Source organism: Astyanax mexicanus, chromosome 9 (genome assembly GCF_023375975.1).
Source record: "Astyanax mexicanus isolate ESR-SI-001 chromosome 9, AstMex3_surface, whole genome shotgun sequence".
NCBI classification, from domain to species: Eukaryota; Metazoa; Chordata; class Actinopteri; order Characiformes; family Acestrorhamphidae; genus Astyanax; species Astyanax mexicanus.
The window spans coordinates 28,460,625-28,486,639 of NC_064416.1; the positions used below are offsets into that span (position 1 = coordinate 28,460,625).

Below are 26,015 nucleotides of genomic sequence, written 5' to 3' on the forward strand. Positions count from 1 at the left end.
GTAATATGTGAAAAGGTTCCAACATATAAGTGTAATATATAATAAAGGGTTCAGAACAGACTTTTGGGGACCCCACTTTGTCAGTACTTAGTAGCTAGAGTCAGAGATTTTGTGAGCAATATATAGCCCTAATAAGATAATTAGGATTTGAGAGATTGGTCAAATTGATTTGAGCTTGCTTCTCTCTGGAGTAATTAAAACCGAATGCTGAACATTTGAATGAGTGTCTAAATATTTGCCTATGCTACTGTAATTTCGGGAAATGTACACTGATAAAACATACTGATTGGCACCTACAGTACTGTGCAAATGTTTTTGGCACCTGTGGGAATGTGAGTTTAATAGAGTTATTTCTAGTTCTCCTTATATCAACAACTGGTTTGGTAAATTGGTAAATTTGGTAAATCAGGTGAGCTGCTGACGGAACTGAACATAATATACACATGCTGGCTGAGAGTATCCAGGAGAAATGTGGAACTAAACTTTGTTCTACAGCTTGGCTTACAGGACATAACATACTTTGAGAAATTCTTTTTACTTTTTACTGTATTTATGTGTATTTTCATCCGTTTAAATCATATGTGGTGCTTTTTTCAGGCAAAACACCCGTATTGAGATAAATTAATAAAATAAATTAATTGCTTAAGTGCCTTTTGCACAGTACTGTATGTCAAATACTTTAAAAAAATGCATGTAATGCTAAATATCTTCCATACTGTAGTTCTTGCCAACTCTTTCTCCTAAATATACCACAGGAGATTTACAGAATCACTTCCCTGAAAAGAAATGAGAAAGAATCACACAAAAGATCTAATATATCATGCAAAAACAACAAGCTTCATACACATGCTGGCCTTTTCACAGCATGTCTCACATTTCTTATTACATAATATACGCAGCGATACAGCGATCAAACCAGATAAAGGCCTGTTTGTGAACACAGAAGTATCAAGGTCAGAGGAACCAACTGGGCTGTGTGAGCAGGCTCCGATTTCTTCAGAGCAGGGCAAGCGGGGGCACTTATTCAAACTACTGCCTCTGCGCCGTCCAAGTTTAGGCCCATCAAACATTATCTGTGACGTTGCTAAACTCATGCAAAATGCCCAAAAGCATAATCTGTCCTCATCTAATGATCATCCGTCCTCTCCCTCCCCCCATCAGTACTTTTTATACTGTAATTCCAATCCAACACCACGTTACCTAACATGTGGACTTTGGCTTCTTGTGAAATCCAGGCTGGAGATAAAAGCAGAGGTAGCTCTAGCTGCTCCAGACACTCTAGAATCACAGTAGAGGTCACAGTAAAAATAAACAAGCTGGCCTCCTCTAGTTAATCCCTGTTTACTTGTTGGAGTTGGACGTCTATTTACAGTGACTCGACTGGAGGCTTTAAGACTGTACGCTAAACAACTGCGCTTCAGTTATGACAGAGAGATTCAATAAACACGGCGTTATTTCCTGGATTTGTTCAGGCGAGGGGTATTTATAGCCTCCAAAGCCGAGCTGTTTTAGAAAATGATCCACTTATGCAGCTCGCACAACCTTACAACCTTCTCCAGGAGTGAAACAAACAATATTTCAATAGTATATACACATACACTCCCATATACACATTAAACCCCCCATGCAAACACATCAGATCTGTTATATACAACAGCAGGCAGCAGATTTAGGAAGCAAGCTTGTTCCTCTTTTCTTACTGCTTTCAAATCCAAATCATGCGGGTAAAAACAACAACAGTAAATCTGAGCAAACACTCAGATCTTTAGTTTTTTAGTGCAGGTTCTTGCAACATTTCAGCATTTATTGAGTTGAGCAAGTGTGTATATGTGTGTAAAACAGAGAAAGAGATAGAGAGAGAGAGAGAGAGAGAGAGAGAGAGAAAGAGAGAGAGAGTGAGTGTGTGTTTGTGCGTCTGAACTCCGTCCAGCCTCCATCTGTCAGCGTGGTCACTTTGCCCCAATTCCACATTGAGAAGATTAACTGTAACAAATCTTCAAGTGAAAATAGGCTTAAACTACGAGGTGACAGGTGCCATGTTCCGCTCACCAGCAATATGCTTCAAAACAAAACATTAAAACTGTGTTTGCACAACGCCTGATTATAAACTTGTTTTATACAACATGTAAAAGCTGTTTGGGCTTTTTCAAAGCCTAATGTATTTTCTATGGCACACAGCAGTACAGGGTTGTCATTGTCACAAGCCTGCATTGCATTATATAATGAATATAATATGGGAAGTAAAGCCGATGCTTACAGCAGTGTAGAAGCTGGTTAAATGTTACTTCATTTTCAGATGTTATTACAACTTATGTGGTAGTCCTGTGCCCTGCAGCAAATCAGCAATACGTGGCTTACAAGAGGTACACGAAAGAGGAAGAGGATTAAAGAGCTTTACTAACAGAGAAACACTTATACTTCCAGAAAAGGATAGAAAAGTGTAGACTATGGTAAATGATGTCACCTACTTAGTCATCAATCTCCTAGAATGTTTCAAAATTCTCCACTGGGGACAGGTCACACCGTCCATTTCTGAAGCACTGATTCACCTACATAATGTGAAATAACTAGGCTTGAGTATGATGGAGAGTGTGATAGAGTGAGGTAAAGCGAGATAGAATGAGGGAGAGTGAGGTAGAGCAGGGTACTGCAGGGTAGAGTGAGATAAAGTGAGGTAGAAAGAGGGAGACGAAGGTAGAGATAGGTGTACTGAAGGAAAGTAAGGTAGAACAAGAAAGGGTGAGGTAGAGTGATATAGAGTGCTGTAGAATGAGGTAAAATAACGTAGAGGAAGGTAGAAAGAGGTAGATTGAAGAGTGAGGTAGAGCAAGGTAGAGAGAAGGTAATTGAGGTAGGGCGAGGTAAAAAGGTAGAGTGAGGTAAAGTGAGGTAAACCAAGGTAGAAAGAGGGAGAGAAAGGTAGAGTGAAATAGAAAGGTAGAGGTTGAGGTAAAAAGAGGGAGAGTGAGGAGGAGCAAGGTAGAAAGAAGTAGAGTGAGTTTACAGAGCAATTACAGTTAGTCAGAGCTAAGTAGAGAGCGGTAGATTGAAGGAAAGTGAGGTAAAAAAGAGGGAGAGTGAGGTAGAGCACAGTACAGCAAGGTAGAGTGAGGTAAAGCGAGGTAGAAAGAGGGAGAGAAAGGTAGAAAGATGAGTACTAAAGTAGAGTGAGGTAAAACAAGAGAGAGTACGGTAAAGCAAGGTAGAGAGAGGGTGAGTGAGGTAGAGTGAGGTAGAAAGGTAGAGGTTGAGGTAAAAAGAAGTAGAGTGAGATAGAGCAATTACAGTGCAGTAAAGCAAAGTAGAGAGAGGTAGTTTGAAGGAAATTTAGATAAAAAAGATGGAGAGTAAGGTAGAGCAGGGTACAGCAAGGTAGAGTGAGGTAGAAAGAGGGAGAGTGAGGTAAAGTGAGGTAGAAAGAGGGAGAGAAAGGTAGAATGAGAGGTGGAGAGGAAAAGGGAGGTAGAGAGAGAGTGAGTGAGGTATAATGAGAGAAAGTAAAAGTGATGTAAAAAAAATGAGAAAGTGAGGTATAGAAAGGTAGAGTGAGGTAGAACAAGGTAGACCAAGGTAGAGAGTGAGGTAGAGAAAAGGAAAGTGAGGTTGTGAAAGAATAAGTGAGGCAGAGAAAAGCAGAAAAGTAGAGGTTGAGGTTAAAAGAGGAAGAGTGAGGTACAGTGAGGTAGAGAGGGGTAGAACAAGATAGAGTGAGGTAAAGCAAAGTAGTGTGAGGTAGAGCAAAGTAGTGTGAGGTAGAGCGAGGTAGAAAGATAGAGGTTGAGGTAAAATAGAGGAAGAGGGAGGTAGAGTGAGGTACAGACAGGTAGAATGAGGTAAAGTGAGGTAGAGGTCCACAGTGAACCTCACATCATACTACGTCTTAGCCTGGGAAAAAATATTGAAGCCAAACGTGCAGAAAATACTTTGAGGACCTCAAACTAATTTAGAATCTTTTTTTTTGTATCATGTTTCACATCAACATCAGGATATCTAACAGCGATATAACATCATATTTTTTGACCTTATCATACACCCCTAGCACATAATAGCAAAACGCAGAGGTAAATTGATGCCGAAAAACACAATAATGACCAGGCTACACAGACCAGTAACTAAACTAGGCCTTGCTTTACTATATTGTGCTTTTAGGGCAAATAGAATGTAGCAGGAAGTGTGAAAGGTCAGTCACTCAGTCACTGTTAGTGTCCTAACTTAAACTCTGTTAGACTCCTACAGTATAAATGGGTCATTTACAGTCCCAGCCTGCATTATGTATGAGCCATCACAACAGCCTGATCTCCTTCCGTGGAAACAAATAAGGGCGCACAGCAGCAACACAGGAACACGTAGAGCATCGTATTTCACAACGCGGGGGAGGAAGCTGCTTCAGAAAATACTGCTGAATCCTTCCGCTCTGGTTAAATATTGTAGTAGACTTTGTAACAGACTGAGCTTTCTTCAGAGACACAAAAATACACAACACAGCAAACATTTCATATCAAAAAGAGGGAAAATGTAAAATATATATATTTCTAATTCCTTTTTTTAGTTTTTAGCCCAATGTAATAAAAATATGTATTTTTAATATTTAAGCTCTACATTAGAGGTACAAATACAGTTGTTTTTTTTTCACCCATTGCATTTCACAATATCTAAATTCGGTATGCAATTTATCTTATTAATTTAATGAAAATTATAGGACACCTGGAGCAGCATTAGCATTACCCGTTAGCCTCGCTATGTGCTAGTTTTTGGAGCGTTCAGAGGTGAGTATCATTGGCCTGTAGCCTACTGCTAACCCTGGCTAGCACTGCTGGAGCAGCATTAGCATAACCCACTAGCAGTAATGCTAATGCTAAATCTGTAAATGTAGTCTTTCTGTAAATAAACAGAAGGACTTTACTCACCCAAATAAAAAGTTTTCAGTAGATTAATCTGTGTAGATTAACATCCAGTGCCAGTGCTCATTTTACTTGTCTGACTCGTCTGAAATGGGTTTTTTTTTTGTTTTTTTTAGAATTACAGTTTTGTTTACTTAACTTAGCTTAGCTTTACAGGTCTCGACCAGAAAATAAAAGGCGACTTATAATCCGGTGTGCCTTTTAGTAAAAGAAATATGGTAGATGTACTCATATGGTACATTTTACTATTCTGATCGCATTAAATAGCTAACTTTTCTTTCTTTTTATCAGGTTTTTTAAAATATCAATCACAATATATTGTGTACAGTATTGTAAAATGTAACCCCTGTATTTTTCTCTGTATCACCAAGATCTTTCCAATACACAACCCTGTGTGTGCCATAGCTGGTGGGAACCATGTCAAATTCATTCGATATTCTCTCTCTCTTTCTCTCTCTTTCTCTCTCTCATTTGATCAAGTTAAGTGAGGACTGAAAGGTGTCTTGGCAACCGCACACACTCAGGCACACGCATAGCTGCTGTCGGAGAGACACATGATTAGTGATAATGACAGTATCACGCCCTGCAGGTTGACCATGAACTAGTGAACCGTCTTTTCAGATATCCCGATGTAGCCACTGCTAAAGCACAGCTGTACCGTATCCAGTTTCATTTAGAACGGCTTGGGATAGCCCTCAGACCTCGGCTCTCCAGCTGACTTTGATATTAAGACTCCAATTTACAGCAGCAGGACCACAGGCTGTACTGAGATCAGTGCAGCTGTACAAACAAGCATGCATGGCTTCTACAGCAGAGACTGTGGGACAGACTGAGCGCTGCTTTAAATGAAGTTTAATCTAGATTTTGCTGACATACAGCATGACTCAACACATATCTACAGTATATGCTGCCTGTAGACACCTGTGAAAGGCACAGAGCTTTACTGTAGTAAACGTGCAGAATAAGAATAGAAAATACAAAAGTTGCAAAAAATAGCACAATTACAACAATTAAAATTCCAATTAAATCACAATGGAGTTTCATTGCAATGGCCAATATGACACAATATCACAATTGCCAGTATGATATTACAACAAAATGGCATGACAGTGGCCATTATGATATCACAGTGGCTAATATGACAATATGACAATGGGTATCATAGCTTTGAAGTCCCAATTTAATGTCCATTATGACATCTCAGTGGCTATTATTACTTCACAATGGCCATTATGACAATAACATGGAGTCCTGACAATCACTTCAATGGAGTAACATCACAACATCACAATGGTTAAGGTGACATCACAATGGGTGCCATAGCATTGGAGTAACATTTTAATGTCAATTATGACATCAAAGTGATCATTATTACATTAGAATGGGTGCCATAACAATTGAGTCACATTTTATTGTCCATTTTGACCTCACAATGGTCATTTTGACCTCACAATTGGCACCATAACAATAGAGTCCCATGATAATGGCCGTTATGACCTCCTAGTGGCTATTATGACATCACAGTGTCTGTTATGACATCACAATTGAGTGCTGTCAAGACATCACCACAATGAAATGCCATCACAACATTATAAAGGTCATTCTATTATCACAATGGCTGCTTTCAAAATGGCCGTTATGCCATCACAATATGGTAGTATTACAATGGCCATTATGACATCACAATGGGTGCTTTCAAATTCATTTCATTATGACATCACGATATAATGCTATCATTGATGGGCTTCCTTTGCTTTTCACACATGGTGGAATCTGCTCAGGTTCTCCTATACTGTTTGTGTTGTTAGATATTTAATCAGCATGACTGGTTTGAGATCAGGCAACAGAGCACTGTCAGACAGTGTCAGATTTCAGTTTGTGTTGATGTCTGGACCTGTTGGAAACGTTCTATCAAAGCAATATTACCTGCTGTGTTCCCGCACACTGTTTCAGACCCACCTTTCACACACTTTATTCATACAACAGCAAGACTGCGACAATAGCAGTCCAGTTCTCTGTGACCACACTGTGACTCAAACACCGTTCCAGCCTTTAGAAGCAGGCCATTAGATCAGTGGCTGCTATGTGGCCTCGTGGACGCCTGTAAGTGCTCTGGAAATGAGTCGTGCACATCATCAGTCATACAGCACTGCGCTGCTTATGCAGGGAGCTGTTTTGTCATTGCTGCCGTGACCAAGCGGTATTGTCAGACATATTGATGCTCATAGAGGTGTGAGAAAGGCCTGAAGAAATGATGTATTGAACAATCAATCACAGTCAATCCTCAGCACTCCTGATGGAGAGGATGAAAGTGATTGCACTGGTATTTGTAGCAAGACTGAGTGTTAGCGGCATTCCCTGAGCATCTGTACCTCTTGGAATAGCGAACAAAAGCGAAGTAGGATAAATAGCTTCTATTTAGCAAACTGCCTCTACCTCAAATCTCAACCCACCTATTGTAAAATATGTATATCAATCTATTTTTTATAGCATAAAATCATCCATATTTTAGCATTAATAAAAAGTAATCTACCTTCTGAACTCAGCAGTAGTGATGGTGTGTTTACATTGCTATCTAATCATCATATGACATCATATATCAGTTAAAAGTGTTTTTCTGTCAGGAATTTTATGCTTTTATGAACATGCATAGAACAACCCTGGCACCACCCCTCACTCGTCAACCTAAGCCCCACCTACTAGATCAGTTAAAGATCTGCCATTTCGATCATTTTGGTTGAAAACCTCGGACATTACACAGCAGGATTAGCTAGCAGACTTTGTTTGATGGAGGAATCTGTGGCGAGTCAAGGTGGGCCTGTGGTAATATAGAAGATAATGGATTTTTTTGCTTCTATCACAGTTAAGCACAAAATAACTTGTTTGTGTTTTGCCTCTAACGTGGGGTAAACACTCAGCGAAAACATCTTGTTTGCATAAAAATGAAAGAGCCCTTAAAACTGGCAAGAAAAAAGCTGGTAAAATCTCTTTATGTGAGAGTGATTTTGTAAAAAGAATGTCATAAACATGTTTTGTGGTGCCCATAGACCTGTTCTAAATTGTGTAACAGGACATATAATATGTCGCCTTTATGTTATTTTTTTACAGCACTAATTATATATTTTTTTAACTTAAGTCATGCTTTTTTCTGTATTTATTATAATTTTAAGTCTATAGGGAGTTTGGCCTCAATCATCCAGAAAGCAGAACATCATATGGGCAGCACAACTAGCAGCTATATTAGCTACAAAATGAAAGAATGACCTCTGTGAACTTACCTCAGCATTGTCCCGTTCTTTAGGCATCAATCACAACGTCTGTGCAACATTGTCAAAATTTTAATATTTTTCCAAAAAACATTTTCCATAACATATATTTTTTTTTATATTGAATTTGTCTGGCATGCCATCCCTACACTGCAAAAAAGAAGGTTCCAAAGCAATAAATCTTTTTTTCTCTGATAAATTTTTTTTTTCTTATTAAGCATTGTAAGTGAAAGATTATTTTGCTTATTTTAGGAATAATGATTTTAATCATTTAATCAGCCTTACTTAAATTCTTCACCTTATTTTAAGTCATTTAAACTCAAAAAAAGCACAGAACATCATCTATCAAGGTGTTCTGTCTTAACTTCACTGACTCCACCCACCAAATTTGAAAAAGGCTTAAAAATGTAAGGGGCACTGGGTGATGTATGGGTTTAGAGGCAGGGCAGGAGGGAGAGCTGATTGGCTGAGCTGCAACAGCAGCAGTGAGCCTCTGATAGCGGTGAGACCCAGATGGTTGGATGTTACGGGGGGGCGGTATTATTAATTGACTGATCTGCATATTGTGATAAGTCTGCATACCAAAATACACAGACACATCTTCCACACCTATAACACAGTTGCAGAGGCGGAAATTACCACAATAAAAGCGTTTTTAAAGGTTTCGAAATGTTTGTGCTTAATCTATACATATATTAATCAATTGACTAACATTTTGGCAAATTTTTGCAAATGTTTTTTTTTTGCGGTGTAAGTGAAAGAATAACCATTTCTATAAAAAAAAAGACAGACATCTGAGTGCACTTTATTTGTATGATGTTTACCTGCACCTTGTTGTTTTCATTGATATTAGTGTCCTTTAGGTTAAAGTGTTGAGATTAGAAGTGTATCAGTGACTCCTCTGCTCACTGGGAGGCTCAGTTCTATCCTAACACACTAGAAACATCCTGCCAGAGCAGATGGTCTTCTTATGAAGGCCGTGCCAACAACCGAGTTCAGAGCTGGGCGAAGTGAGGACAGCACACACGCACGCACACACACACACACACACATGCAGCGCACGCAAGCTCATTCCCTTCAAACAAGCAACAGGCTGCCGGCCAGGGTTCACAATAAGAGTTCAGCTACTCCAATACCGCCAGTGATGGAGAGCAGTGGATTACAGGTGATTTATTGTGCTACAGTTGTTTTGTTCTGTCCAGAGTTTGTACTTTGTGAGGATTTGGAAATGGCAGTACTTTCTCCGAAGAACAGTCTGACCCGGCCATTCCACCTCCTCATTCCACTCTTTTCTTTATCGCTCGATGGTAGTACTACAGGAATTCATCCAGAAATACACCTTAAATTACCTTAAATGAATTACTGGACACACTTTGATTTAACATGTCCCTTTGGTTACATTGTTTTCAAGGGTACCATTATTTTTGTCCAGGCCTGTTTATTGAGTTTATGTTTTAAAATAATTCTGTTAAACCACGGTTCAAAATCAGTGTCGGATTTTTAAAATTTGTTCATTTCCATAAATTTTTATTTATTATTATTTTTGTCAGATTTAAGCTATTTCTGTGACCATTGTGGGTTTTTCTTTCATTAATCGAGGGGTACCAACAATTTTGTCCATGTGTGTAAATTTTAATTTATATAAAATTTCTCTAGTTTTGGCCAATAGATTTTTTTTGCAGTGTGTTTGCAACTCTATGTCAAACAAGTTTTCATCAAATGTTATTTTTTTCATTCCGCTTGCTGTGCCACGGTGGAAACATGCATGTAAGAAAATAAAAAAAAATAAAACAAGAATAAATCAATAGTCAAAAGAATTAAAAATCTGAGGGTTTTAAAGTTTTGAGAACCAAATAAATTCTGATACTGATTTGTGACTAACATTTAGGCTAAGCGTGACTAAGGTGATTTTGATCAGTAAGTGATACAGTACATGCATTTCTACTAAATACTATATAACAAATAGAAATGTACAGGGGTTGGACAATGAAACTGAAATACCTGTCATTTTAGTGTATCCAGGGTAATGTCAGCATACCACCAAAAAGGATGAACCACATCCAACAGGATTAACTGTGGACGCAAGAGGAAGCTGTCTGACAGGGATGTTCGGGTGCTAACCCGGATTGTATCCAAAAAAACATAAAACCACGGCTGCTCAAATCACGGCAGAATTTAATGTGCACCTCAACTCTCCTGTTTCCACCAGAACTGTCCGTCGCCACAATAAATTATTGTGGTCTAAAACCAGGTGTTTCAATTAGTTTCATTGTCCAACCCCTGTATTACAAACAGCCAATAACCCGCATACAGCATGCAAACCGCACAAACACTAACATATGTTCCCTGCAAATCTCCTGCTAAAATAACTACAGTTTGCAATAATAAACACACCCACAGATTAAAAGAGGGTTTATATTGGCAGATAACAAAAATAAAGCATGTGTTGTTTGAAGCAGCACAGATATATTTACTGAGTCTCCGGGGCTGGCGGAGGAGCTAGCGGTGCAAAAACCATGTCTGACAACATTTCTCAAGAACAGCCTACAGAGACCATAATGAGGAGATGCAGAGAAGAGATAGTTGTGGACTGAGGCCATGTGAATATCTCCAGTAAGGCTAATGTCTAGTGTGTGTGTTTGTGTGTGTGTGTGTGTGTGTGTGTGTTATCTGCAGAGATCCTGACATACCGCCCTGGACTCCCATCCTCTACCAGCTACAGCTTGTGGAAATCAGAGACAAACCGGACCCTCTGTCTCTGCCCATTTCTGACCGGATCCGCATCGGCAATCAGAAACGAGAGCGAGGGAACTTCTGCTTTCAGAGAGAGGAGTACAGCATGGCAGCGCAGGCCTACTGCATGGCCCTGGATGTGCTGACCACACAAACACACGGTAACTTTTTTACGCTGGTAATGTAGCTAGTAAACATATTATGATGCTTTACGATAGAGCGGGTCGATATGGCCCAAAATAAAAATCTTCGATTTTTTTTTTGTTATCCGATTTTCGATTTTAATCAATTTTTTTCCCCCTACTAAAAATCAAACTACAGATGATAAAGAAATGGTTAAAAACAAGTTTTATCTATCTAAAACAAAATAAAAAACAAGTACAATTTAATATGCTATTAAGAAAAGACTTTTCCCCATTGGGCTTGACTTGCAAAACAAAGATTTTAAATAAGTGCCAGTGTTATATAAAGTGAGATGATCCAAACCAACTCCAGATCACGGAGCTAGTTGCTCTTAAGCTCCGCCGTTGTGTGTGTGTGTGTGTGGGGGACGGAGGGAGGGGCGGGGGGTGGTGGGGTGCGCACGGGAGGGAGGGGCTAAGCTCACTCTGAACTACGGGAGCCCACAGGGGAGCTTCGGTGGTGAAAATTACAACTCAGAGAAAATCGATTTTCATAAAAACACATCGTCCTCAACTGTAAATTCGAATTCATCGATAAAATCGATTAATCGCCCAGCTCTACTTTACGACTTTTCGACATTAAACAATACATTCTACAGTATATAACATGATATTTACCCTGCTGAATAACACTTCTGGCCAGGCCAACTCAACCTGGTTTGGCTGTTAAAGCTTGTTGACCAGCTTAACATATTAGTAGCTAATATGGTAGCCAACTTCCCCATCGCACCTTAAATGGTGCAACAGACAGCAAAGTCTGCATATGACATACGATGCCCTAACGTTTACTAGTTAACCATCAGCTAGGTTGCTGAACTATAGTGCTCCACTGCTATCCCATCAGCCCAGCAGGGTCTTGAAGGGTTGTCCCTATTCTTGTAACTCTGTTCCAAGGGGAAAGGTTACACTATAAAACAAAGAGTATAAATAGGCGTATAAATTAGAAATAGGATTGGTCCATATTGTAAGAGAGTCAAAAGAGAGAAGAAAAGGTGATTGAGGATTGCAAAAACATGACTTAGAAGCTTAAATGAGATATAAAGGGAATTTATAGAATATTGGATTGAGATGATTTTGTTATTATCATAACACCAATATGAGTTAACTAGTGCAAAACCATTAAACATGAGAAACTGAGGAGTGTGTACCCACATACAGAATCAAATCTAATTCCATGATTTACACCCTTAATAGTCAAAATTGTCGTTGATTAGTTGGATTGAAATCTGGTTTCTATTTGGTGAATAACATGCAAATCAGCCTGTGTGTAACACCTTATTGCCTGTGTTGCTGTGTTTATTTCTGTTCTGTATACCAGAACAACCCTTTCAGACACCTTCCTCTTGCAGCGTCCACAGTTAATCCTGTTGGATGTGGTTGGTCCTTCTTGGTGGTATGCTGACATTACCCTGGATAGCGTGGCTCTTGATACATCACAAAGTCTTACTGTCTTGGTCACAGATGGGCCAGCAAGACGTGCACCACCAATTTGTCCTCTTTTGAACTCTGATATGTCACCCATAATGTTGTGTGCATTGCAATATTTTGAGCAAAACTGTGCTCTTACCCTGCTAATTGAACCTTCATACTCTGATCTTACTGGTGCAATGTGCAATTAATGAAGATCGGCCACCAGGCTGCTCCAATTTAGCCATGAAACGTTCCACACTAAAATGACAGGCATTTCAGTTTTGTTGTCCAACCCCTGTATAATACACTAAATAATCAAGTGTGTTTGGACACATACTCAGTTGATGTTTTCTGAGATAACTGTACAGTTTGGGGATGGCTTTATACTAGATTTTGTAGCACTAATTATGGTCAGTGTTTCAGAAGTATTGCTAATTATTAAAACTACAAAATGCTATTATATGATCAGTTAAGCTGATAAGTTGTAAGTGAGTGTAGAAACAAGGAGGTCGTCATACAGTTATGACTTGACTGTCATATGTGTCATATATAAAAAATGGAATTGTTAGGATGGCAAGAATAATTTTTCAGATTTAAAGAATGAATCATTTTCACAGCACTCTTACAATAGCTGTGTGTGCTCATCTCTGAGTCAGTATCACTTCCTTAGCACAAGACAGGCTCATGTCAGTTTATGAATGAAGTAGAATGAACTCATAAACACAAAATATTTTTCTTCAGTTTCATCAGAGCTTGTGTTTTCAAATATTTCACTGTTTTCCTTATAACTATATTTTTAGATACAGGAGATCAAATTTACTGTATTTAACACCCAAACGCCGTCAAGGCCAGACAGTCTGTTAGCACATCTGAACAGTAATGGTGTCATCTGAGTGCTCAGTCACGTCCGCAAGATGTGAGTAATGCTCTTATTAAAGCTTGGGCTAATCAAACGTAAGAAATCTACATGTTATTTCCACCTCCTTAATCATGGTAATTGCCAGGGAAGCCGCTTCGACCTCAAGAGGAACATTTGACAGTAATGAGAGAGTGAAGTGCAGGGTGCCGTTTCGCGGCGCACGCTGAAAATGACCACACACACTCGCTCACACACACACACACACACACGTAAAACAAAATATCTATTTTCTCTCCCTTAGGTTAAAATATCTATTTTCTTTGGATGAGGTTCTGTTCTGATGCTTACTTTCAGTCACAATATTAAAGCAAAATAAATGCCACAGTTATTTTGGGTTACGTTTGTCCTCAAGGGTAAAATACTCCCCCAGCCCCAAATAAGTTCTATCCTGATAAAATTATCATGTCAAATCTAATCTTGAAACATTCATTGGATAAGTGGTCTCATTAATTTAGTAATTTAATCCGGAAGACTGCATTGCTATAGGATTTATTCCCCACAAACTTACTGATGTCATTTCTTTGTGATTGGATAACAATGATCTATAGGTTTCTGATAAGATGTACAAAAAAGTGTGTTACGTTAGATTTTATCACTATACCAGGGTGTGAAGAGAACCATGTTAAGTAAAGTTTTCCCACTGTGCAAAATGTTCTGGTTCATTTTTTTTTACCAGAAATATTTATTGGTAATATTTTCGTCATGAAGAAACAAAGTTGTTCACTGCACTGTTATGTGCATTAATTATCTGCAATTACTGACTATAATAATAATAATAATAATAATAATAATAATAATAACAATAATAATAAAATAAATTTTAATGACATTTGTCTCATCAAAGATATTAAAAGAAAAAAAATTAAACAAATCCTTCATTTTATTTATAGTTTTATAATTAAAATTGTAAACAGTATAAATTATATAATTGCACCAATTAGGCAAAAAGGACATCTGGAAGTTGTGCTTTACGTTGTATTAAAGTTTCACGATGAATGGACCAATAGAAATGCTCCATAATGACTTGGAATAAACTCTTTTTACAATAACTTCCAGTTAAGATGTTTTCTCTTCTCCTAAAAGGTTGACATTTGGGAAAGTTTTCCTGTAACAACAATATTATACACTGTGAAAAACTTTATGCAACCATCAACCATCAGTGTACTTATGTTTTCCTTCATAGTCTGGATGACTGTTCATTTACAATGTAGGAAAAAAAAATAAAAATGAAAAAACATTTGTATGAGAAGGTGTCCCCATTGTAAATTCAATTGTGGGCCAAGTGAATCCATTAAGAAATAGTGCATGTTCAGAAAGACCACCTGTAATTAAAATGTTAATCCCCTGTCTGGCCTTTAGTATTAATGATAGTTAAATACTTCTGACATGGAGGACTTTACATAATACTTCCTCTTGCTTGGCCCCATATGTCTGTTAATGAGGAAGCTCTACTGATCCCCACTAAGAAATTCGAGCTCAGGCTGAAGCTACAAAGGAAAAGGTGTCAGTTCCAGATGTACTGTAATGGTTTTACTGCAGGTTTGAATAAAGCTACTTTTGTTGTGCACATGCTCAGTAGTCTGGGAGGTTTGTTGATTAGACCTGGAGCAGGGCTGGCTGGTGTCACGCATAACAATAGATGAGAGGTGGCTATTTGTGTGTGTTCTCAGACGGCCGAGTCTGCGCGCCGGAGGAAGAGGAGGAGGTGAATGATTACCGGGTGAAGTGTCTGAACAACCTGGCGGCGGCGCAGCTGAAGCTGGAGCAGTACAGCGAGGCGCTGCACACCAGTCAGGATGTGCTTTTCCTCGACCCCAACAATGTGAAAGCACTCTTCAGGAAAGGGAAGGTGAGGGTCAGGTTTTGGCTGGACATACTGGACATTGGTTTGTAGAGGGGTGTGGGTTGGATGACGGGGTGTTGTCAATTTGGCGAGTTGCCTTTCCAGGTTTTGTGCTGAATTCTGCAAGCCTGCAACAGTCAGCCTTCATTTGTGTGCAGATTACCTTCAGAATGCTTTTATATCAATTTATAAATAAGGGTTAATCTACAGTTACAGTAGATACAGAAATGACATATAATCTGTTGCAGCTCTACAGTTGCATACCTATTACTGACAAATGCAGTCAGATTTTAGCATAACACCAATACAACTTTTACATCTTCTATTGTTTGATGCGTAATAATAGCCTGCATCAATGACTTATAATAGGACTAATAGTCCAAATAATTTTAAAAAGTGTTTTTACACTGCAAACAAATTAAAAAACGGTGGCTGGATACTGGACCAGCTCTATATTTTGGACCAAACTTTGGTCCATATTATGGTTTGCAGCACCTTTCACACCTGGTATTTCTGTATTTTGGTTGAAAGATCTGGACCAAGCACTCTAAGGGCCATATCATACACCCTGCGCAAGGCATGTTGCGATGCTCTTTGCTATCTTACACCCCTCAACAGTTTATTTTCACTCCTTGTGCCTGTGGCATTAAAAAAGTTCATTAATCTACATTGATGGGCATGATGGTCTGGAAGTGAGGTGTGTTGCTATATTGGTGACGAAAAACAGGTGCGCCACTGACTGAAATGAATCCAGACAACAGTCAATCATCAGAGTTCATTCCTGTAGGACGTGCTGCAGAGCCCAAACCCGACTTTTAACTCGGGTTTTAACTTAGGTTTTAACTTTTTAACAATAAACAGATAAAAAAAAGAAAGTAACATTTCTGTTCCCTTAATTGAGCTTCTGTCGTACCTTCACAGCGTGAACGGACAGGTCAGAATCCTCTGCTGAGACGCTCACAAAGCGTCGTGCTGTTAAGATACAAACACGCCAAAGTCAGAGCATACCTGCCTCTTAAAGAGAATGACAAATGGCACAATAATTGGTTTATTTTACGTTACACCCAAAACACACCCATGATTAATTAAGAGAATTAGTTTTTTAGGTTTTGCATATTTTTTGTGCCCAAAGACACGGACACACCCTAAATCCAGCTGCACGATATGAAATTATATGAAGTGGTGCGCTATAGATCGCTAAAATAGGGCCCTAAGTGTTAGCCTGTTCACTGGGATGTCACTGGAGTGCAGTCCCCAGGTTTGCCACAGCTATCAACTGGTCTCTCTTTTGGCCCTCCCTCTCCCCTATCACTTACTGGACTAAAAATGTGAGTGTCTGTTAGTCATTGTAACTTTTCAGCTACTTCTGACAGCTACTCTCAGCTACGTCCAACATTTTGTTCATCCCTGCCTTCAGCACACAGCTTCTGAACCCAAAATCCAACAAAACACAGACATGACTAGTCTAACATGTCTCCCACCCACGCTCCTTTCCTCAGCCACGAAATCTGCGTATTTTAACCTTTCCCTTTCATAAGCTCCATCAACCTCATCCTCAAATGGCACAGTTAGTTAGCTTGATAAATAACTGTAATAATCAGTTAACTGGTAAATGCCCATTTACAAGAATATAGCAATTAGCTAAATAAAAATTTCAGTGTTTAGTTCAGCAAAATATGAGTTTTTTAAAGGGTTGTCCTATTTTTAAAGGGAAAGTAATTTCATCCACTTCAGTTTCAGCAAGGGGTAGGACTACAAATGAGAAATGGGACAAGGCCATTATCTCTCCTGCCACATTATCTGTTTACCAATACCAGCTGTATTGGAATTACAGTATCATAGCTTACAGTGAATCAGATAATTCCCCACATCCTACAGCAGTCATTAGTAATCTGACTCTTTAAAGCGTTGGGTGATCTAATGGTTCACTAACAGCCCCAGATATGCACTTACGGGTTAATGAAGTGTGCTGACTCAGTGCAGTGTAGAGAAAGACTAGAATTGGATGTTTCATCTTTCCAGATTGCCAAGCAATTATCTTTTATATTCTACATACAGTATAATACTGTGGAGAGCGGATGGAGCTGACCCTCATTCCACCCTTTTCTTAGATGCTTAAGATACCTACAGTGGCGTGCAAATGTATTCATACCCCTTGCACTTTTTCACATTTTATCACTTTACAACCACAAACTTAAATGTATTTCATCAAGATTTTAAGTGTTAAACCAACACAAAGTAGCACATAATTGTAAAGTGTAACAAAAATTATAAATGTTTTTTTTTTATTTGTAATCAAATAAAAATCTGAAAAGTGTGAGTATTCAGTATTCAGCCCCCTTAACTCTGAAACCCCTAAATAAAATTCAGTGCAATCAGTTGGCTTCAGAAGTCACTTTATTGGTTAATAGAGGCCAGCTGTGTGTAATTTAGTCTTAGTATAAATACAGCTGTTCTGAGAAGGCCTCAGTGGTTTGTTGGAGGACACTAGTGAACAATCAGCATAATAAACACCAAGGAACTCAACAGACAGGTCAGAGATAAAGTTATGGAAGTTTAAAATCTATAAAAAGTCTATAAAAATATATATCAAGCTTTGAGCATCCCAAGGAGCACTGTTCAATCCATCATCCATAAATAGAAAAAAAAATACCAAGACATGGTTATAGTCCACCCAAATTGACAGATCGTGCAAGGAGAAGCAGCTGAGAGGCCCATGGTCACTCTGGAGGAGCTGCAGAGATCCACAGCTCAGGTGGGAGAATCTGTCCACAGAACAACTATAAGTAATGCACTTTACAAATATGGCCTTTATGTAAGAGTGTCAAGAAGAAAACCACTGTTGAAAGAAAGACATAAGAAGTGTAGGTTACAGTTTTCCACAAGCCACAAAGGAACACAGCAAACATGTGGAAGAAAATGCTGTGGTCAGATAAAACCGATGTTAAACTTTCTGGACTTAATGCAAAGTGCTTAAAATCTCTATAAAATACATTTAAGTTTGTGGTTGTAATGTAACAAAATGTAAAAAAAGGTTCAAGGACACACTTCAGCAGATATATTCTGTATCCAGGTCCTAGGCTAACTTTTCTTGAGTTGATGATAAAAAACAGTAAGTAGATTTACAGCCAGTTCAATAAATAAAAAACAGTATTACTAATACGGAACATTGACCTCTGTTTGCAGCTTCTGTCAGACAAGGGTGATTACGAGGAAGCCATGGAGACCCTGAAGAAGGCTTTAAAACTGGAGCCGTCTACTAAGGTGAGAACTCCTGTCCTCTTCTTACTTCTGAACCCTAATAGCTAATATGGCCCACCCTATGATCTATTCCTGGCTCAGGCATTAGAGGTCTGCTCTAATGAGAAGATCTCTATGTTACTGTCTAAATTCTATGTCAGATACCTATCATTCTGTAAGTGCCCTTTAATTATTCCTGGGAGCTCATCTGGTGAAATATTAATGATTGTGTTTACATCAAACTTTCATTAGCAGGAGCTATTTTCAACATGCAGTAAGCATTAGTGTAGTAAGTGAACCCATTCACTCTTCACGATACAAGCGAGAGTTCCAAGTGCTGTCAGAATTCAAATTCTCCAACTTCGACGTCTGTGCACTGACTGATAAAATAAGTTGCCTAAAAAATGTTAACACAGCTAACAGTGAATAAAAAAGCAAGTGGAAGAACATTTAGTAAACCTTTCCCATTTCTAATGATAACCAAAGTCTACCAGTGATCCTGAACAACTAATAGGGCAATAATGAGATGTGCTGTAGATGATGATGATTGACATGTAACTTGATGAAGATGCTTTTAAAAGGGATGATCAACAATATGGCAAAGAGAACACCGAGGACTTAAGGGGAGTTTTAATGGTTAACAAAATCAGATATTTAATAACTATCAAGCAGAAACTTGGAAAACATAAGAGACCACTTAAAAATGATGAGTTTCTTTGATTTTACCAAATTGAAAACCTCTGGAATATAATCAAGAGGAAGATGGATGATCACAAACCATCAAACCAAGCTGAACAGCTTGAATTTTTGCACCAGGAGTAGCATAAAGTTATCCAAAAGCAGTGTGTAAGACTGGTGGAGGAGAACATGCCAAGATGCATGAAAACTGTTATTAAAAACCAGTGTTATTCCACCAAATGTTGATTTTTGAACTCTTAAAACTTTATGAATATGAACTTGTTTTCTTTGCATTATTTAAGGTCTGAAAGCTCTGCATCTTTTTTGTTATTTCTGTCATTTCTCATTTTCTGCAAATAAATGCTATAAATATCAATATTTTTATTTGGAGAATTTGGGAGAAATATTGTCCTTAGTTTTTGGAGTAAAACAACAATGTTCATTTTACTTAAATATATACCTATAATATATACACCTGTATACCTATAAATAGCAAAATCAGAGAAACTGATTCAGAAACTGAAGTTATCTCTTACTTTCCAAAAATAACAGAGGATATTATAAAATTATTTTAGCAACACCTTAAAATATTCCAGAAAAGTTAGCCTGCAACTTTATAGGAATAATGTTCCAGGAATGTTCTAAAAACATGTTCTGTGACATAATAATGGTTTACTAATATTTTTATTTTTTTATAAAACTCAAAATGAATGCAGTAGCTTGTTTCTTGTTTCTCTCAGTCTTAAAGCCTAGATTGGTACAGTCCTTCAGTGAAGGTTGACTTTCTGGATGTTTATTCCTTCTGTATACAGGATTTTGTATATTTGAGTTTAGCCAGACAGTGCACCCAAGGGGGAGCAGGGGGTGTACCCACTGTCTCCGGTGCTCCTATGGTTGAAAAAGCATTACTGATGTGACCTCTATAGTCACAAAAAAGAGACAAATGTTCTGCCATATTTTTGGTCCTTCTTATAAGGGGAAAAATGATAAAGTGCTCGCTAGGGTGACACTTCCTGCAATAAATTATGATGATCTGCCTCTACATCTAAAAAAATGATAATGTAAAAGTTTGGACAATTCTCTTTTTCAATGCATTTTCTTTATTTTCATAACTATTTACATTGTAGATTCTCACTAAAGGCATCAAAACTATGAATGAACACATGTGGAGTTATGTACTTATGAACAAAAAAAAGGTGAAATAAAAAAAAAACTATATTCTAGGTTCTTCAAAATAGCCACCCTTTGCTCTGATTACTGCTTTGCACACTCTTGGCATCATTCTCTCAATGAGCTTCAAGAGGTGGTCACCTTAAATGGTTTTCCAACAGTCTTGAAGGAAGGAGTTCCCAGAGGTGTTTAGCATGTGTTGCTCCTTTGCCTTCACTCTGTGGTCCAGCTCACCCCAAACCATCTGGATTGGGTTCAGGTCTGGTGACTGTGGAGGCCAGCTCTTAACTCCACATGTGTTCATTCAAAAAAAACAAAACACAATGAATGAGAGGGTGTGTCCAAACTTTTGGCCTGTACTTTATCTTAATAAATGTTCATCTATGGGTGTCCATCTGCCATTCCAGAAAGAATAGGACACCCGTTTCTTATATAATTAATTAATTTTTTTTTTTTATTATTTTTTTGTTTTGTTTGTTTCGCTGTCCTTCAAACAGTCTAGGTTTTCCTCTGGCCTATATAGTTTTCTCCACTATATAGTTATTTTGTGGGGCAGCAGCTCTAGGAAGAGTGCTGGTTGTTCTTCCAAACTTCTTTCTTTTAAGAATTATGGAGGTCACTGTGCTTTTGGAAACTTTCATAGCAGCTGTTTTTGTAGTCTTTTCAAGATCAATGTTTTTTGCTTTGATATGCACTGTGAGCTGTGTTATAAAGACAGATAGGGGTGAATTTCAAAGGTGGAAATCAAAGGTGAAATTCAATAAAGGTGTAGAAATGTCCAAAATCAAGAGAAATAGGAGGCCCCAGAGCTAAATTTCAACTGACATAGCATCACAGTAAAGAGTCTTAGTTTAATTAGAGATTATTTACCTTCATGCAACATTTGTGTTGTTTCATTTTAATACATTGCAAAATTTGTCATTGTGGGTATTTAATGCAGAATTTTATACATAAATATATATTTTATTTTAGCTCAAAGCTGCAACATAAAATGTGTAAGGCTAGAGATATACTTGCTGTTTGGCCATCCGTTCACACATCATTTCTCAAGCATTGTTCACTGGACTCCTTTCCATGTCAATTTCCACTTTTCCACATCCACTTTTAAAACAATGCTGATCTCTCGCCAGCAGTTCTAACAAGTACATTCGTCACTGTCCAGCAGCAAGGATACATCATACAGCTGCTCCTCAAAACTTTTCATCATTTAGAGGAGCTGCTGAGTGCTGCACTGCCCCTAGTGGTTGTGTGTGTGTACTGCTCCTTGCGTAAACATTGCTTTAATTTCTAAAGTGCTTCAGACAGGCTCAGGACAGGCCCTATGCATATACAAGTGTGTACTTAACAGCAAGTATATCTCTACCCTAAATATAAAGAGTATAAAGAGAAGACTTTCTGAATGCATTGTGTATATATATTTATGTCGCGCAGGCCTACCTCACGACATCATTCCATAGACAGGTATGTACAAATATTTAGTCCCTTTTAAGTGTCAAACATGTTAAACATTCATTTACAGTGCTGTAAAAAAAAAATATTTATTTTGTTTTTTGCTTTTTTGACATATCGTATTTTCCACACTATAAGGCGCACCGGAAAATAAGGCACATTTTAAGTGGCACTTGTTAGGAACAGGGGTGTCGCCATGTTTCCCTTGAGGTGAGTAAAACGCTCACCTCTGAACGGCCAAATGGACAGCATGGTTAGAGAGTAATGCTAATGCTGCTCCAGCAGTGCTGGCTGGGGTTAGCAGCAGGCTATAGGCTGATAAAACCCACCTCTGAACGGCCAAATGGCTAGCGCTTTAGCAGGTAATGCTAATACTGCTCAAGCAGTGCTAGCCAGGGTTAGAAGCAGACTACAGGCCGATAATACTCATCTCTGATCGGCCAAATGACAGCACGGTTAGCAGGTAATACTAACGTTGCTCCAGCAGTGCTAACCAGGGTTAGCAGCAGACTACAGGCCGATAATACTCACCTCTGAACGGCTGAATGGCTAGCGCTTTAGCAGGTAATGCTAATACTGCTCCAGCAGTGCTAGCCAGAGTTAGCAGCAGACTACAGGCCGATAATACTCACCTCTGAACGGCCAAATGGACAGCACGGTTAGCAGGTAATACTAACGCTGCTCCTGCAGTGCTAACCAGGGTTAGCAGCAGACTACAGGCCAATAATACCCACCTCTGAACAGCCCAATGGCTAGCGCTTAGCGGATAATGCTAATGTTGCTGCAGCAGCACTAGACGTGGTTAGAAGTTGACTACAGGCTGATAATACTCACCTATGAACAGCCAAATGGCTAGCACTTAGCGGGTAATGCTAATACTGCTGCAGCAGTGCTAGCAGCAGACCACAGGCTGACAGGCTAATGATGCTCCAGTAATGCTAGCTGTGCTTAGAAACAGGCTACAGGCCGATAATACTTACCTTTGAATGGCCGAATGGTTAGCACTTAGCGGGTAATGCTTATAATGCTCCAGAAATGCTAGCTGGGGTTAGAAACAGGCTACAGGCCGGTTATACTCACCTCTGAACAGCTGACTGGCTAATGCTAATACTGCTGGATAGCTAAACTGAAACTCCTGTATACCGCTGCACTTATAACCTGACATGTAAAATGTATACATAAAGCACACCAGATTAAAATGCGCACTGACTTTTGGGAAAATTAAAGCATTTTAATTGCACCTTATAGTATGAAAAATACAGTTCATATTTCTGATTATTACATAAACAAAAGATAAAAAAGTTGAAAAATATACTTTTTCACAGCACTGTAAAATCTAACATCTAAAAGTCCTTATAGTCGGAATAGAACTGCTTAGTGGACTCTCTGTAATTTCTCATATCCGGGCAACTCGTTTACTTGTTTACAACACAGTTAAACACTGCAGATGAGATATATCTCAGACAGCAACAATTCCCTTGGATTTCACACACTGGGGCCTCAGCTCAAACATGAATACTGTACATGTCTTTCTCCATAATAATAAATAATAATAATAATAATAATAATAATAATAATAATAATAAAATAATAAAGCAAAGGTGTACTTTCACATGTAGACTCGAGCACTATTTGCATATCGTTACAATGAGATGATAGGGAATAATAGAGGCTTGTGTTAAATTACCCCTGCAGTTGCTACTGGCAGGCCTGAAACCTGTCCTGTCATGCCTCTGTGGATTGCACAGCCTGCCAAATCCTCGGTGCAGCCACAGAGATTAGAGCCTGTCTGGAGCCATTACGCATACACACACTCCCACACTTTATTATGGAGCAGCCAAAGGGGGGAGATCAATGCTGCACCTCTTCAAAGTTGAAATGACCACAGCGGACCCCAGCATGCAGTGTGAACAGGATGATGCGGGGCCTTGACAGTGCCTGACAGGTCCAGCTTTTTATTTATTCATTTAATTTTTGATCTAGTAGTGAAGTAGCGAGGGAGAGTTACTTAAAAAAAATGCCCTTGGCAATGCCTCTCAACACACCATTTAGACTCTGTTAGTGCAGACGCTTTAAAATATCCGTGAAGCACTTAATATGCTTGTGGAATCTTCTCGTCTCAACATCTTTCTCATGCCAGGTCCTTTATTAAAAGTGCCACCAAACAGCAAGCTCATTTAAGCAAATGAACTTTAAAAGGCCTTCAGAGTGTTGGGTGGCCACAGTTCCCCCCCATCGCACTTTGACCCACTCCACACAGTTACTGTGGTGGCGAGTGAACCATGTCTAGACAAAACTGAAAATATCTGCTGTTGCTCTAATGGCAGCTTTGTTTGGATGGCACGAGAAAAAAGGGAAACTTTCCCTTGAGAGAGAAATAGAGAGAGAGTATGAGAGAGAGAGAGAGAGAAAGAGAGGGAGAGAGCGTCTAGGGATGAGAAAACACACACAGTGCACTGCTGCTGTTATTGTATTCTGCACTTGCAGCTTGTTTTGAAGGAGCCCATATGTTTACAGTGTGTTCCTGATTAAACTGGCTGATTCTGAAATCCATGCCCGTGAAATGATTTTATTGAAACATGGATTCGGAATCCAGCTCTTGCCCACTTCAATGCGTTTTGCGGCGGCTCGTGAGCAAGCCAAGCTCCATCTGCCAGCAAAGAGGGGGAAAAAAATGTTAACATCAGCTATCATGACAAAATCCAACATCAAAGTCAACAGGTGAAGACGGTTCAGTCTGCAGACAGCATAATTGCACCACAACAAGAATTATTGCATGCATTAGGTGCAATAGCACACTATCAGCTCAAATGAGCTTGCTCTTTGGCAGCACATTAGAAAACTCCTTATTTGCAGAGCTATTAAACTCAAGCTCAGTGTTAAACAAGAGCGGACTGACCCAGTCATTTACAGCTTTAAACATTATCATTATTCACTTATATTCACAATATACTGTACAAGACAAGTGCCCAGAAACCTTAGGAGCTGGATAGGATTTGGGCCTGGATTATAAAAGCATTTACCAGGTTCTTAAGTATGTGGATTGTGTCACACTGTGGTCACTGGTCCTTTTATTGAGAGCCAAATATATAGTACGATGTACCAAGTGTTTTGATCACTATGTAAACGGTAAAAATGAAAAATAAAACAATGCCATTCAAGCCATTAACAGAATACTGTGTCATTATCAGAATACTTTGCTTTTTCATATTTAAATCATAAATCAGAATTTCCATTTTCACTATATACAGCTCTGGAAAAAAATAAGTTTCTGTTCAGTTTCTGAATCAGTTTTTTTTTTATTTTGCTATTTATAGGTATATGTTTGAGTAAAATGAACATTGTTGTTTTATTCTATAAACTACGGATAACATTTCTCCCAAATTGTAAATAAAAAATGGCATTTAGAGCATTTATTTGCAGAAAATGAGAAATGGCTGAAATGACAAAAAAAAGATGCAAAGAAATATATAATGCAAACAAAACAAGTTCATATTCATAAAGTTTTAAGAGTTCAGAAATCAATATTTGGTGGAATAACCCTGTTTTTTAAATCACAATTTTCATGCACCTTGGCATGTTCTCCTCCACCACTCTTTCACACTGCTTTTGGATCAATTTATGCCACTCCTGGTGCAAAAATTCTAGCAATTCAGCTTAGTCTAATGGTTTGTGATCATCCACCTTCCTCTTGATTATATTTCAGAGGTTTTCAATTTGGCAAAATCAAAGAAACTCATCATTTTTAAGTGGTCTCTTATTTTTTCCAGAGCTGTTTAAATGGACAGTTTTAGTGAAAATTAGCATTAGATGAAAACATGTTTGATCTAGAGTTGTTCATGGTGACCTTTTTTTTTGTTTCAAACATGCATTTGCATTATTTCTACAATTATTTTAATTACCTTGGTATTGATATTTCACCACAAAAGACAGCCTAAGCTTTAACTCAGCTAAGTATGGAGAAAAAACATTGAAGCATATTAAGTGAAATTAATATTATTGCTAAACATGCAGCAGATCTTCATGACTTAACATCAGCCTCTTGAAACTAAAACAGTGTGAAGGTTGTAATGTTACTAACATAAAATGTTACTTTTTTAATGGGATGGTTATCCCAAGATTATAGGGTGTACAGAATCAGATCAAAATCACAATCAGAATCTGACTTCATTGGAAAAGTATGCTTGCAATTACACAGAATTTGTGTTTGATAACAGTAGCTCA

General features: G+C 38.5%; 1 protein-coding gene across 2 annotated transcripts in view; it reads left to right on the top strand.

The window, feature by feature from the left end:
• fkbp16 (FKBP prolyl isomerase 16) overlaps window positions 1–26,015 on the top strand; it is a 76,081-nt gene that overhangs the window by 45,118 nt on the left and 4,948 nt on the right. Inside the window, exons 4-7 of one of the 2 annotated variants that reach the window (XM_007254478.4) lie at window positions 10,844–11,061; window positions 15,082–15,260; window positions 18,441–18,518; window positions 21,774–21,803. In XM_007254478.4, coding sequence (XP_007254540.2) covers window positions 10,844–11,061; window positions 15,082–15,260; window positions 18,441–18,518; window positions 21,774–21,803 — 505 coding nt within the window. The remainder of the gene's footprint in view (window positions 1–10,843; window positions 11,062–15,081; window positions 15,261–18,440; window positions 18,519–21,773; window positions 21,804–26,015) is intronic. The other variant, XM_007254479.4, reaches the window with a different exon arrangement.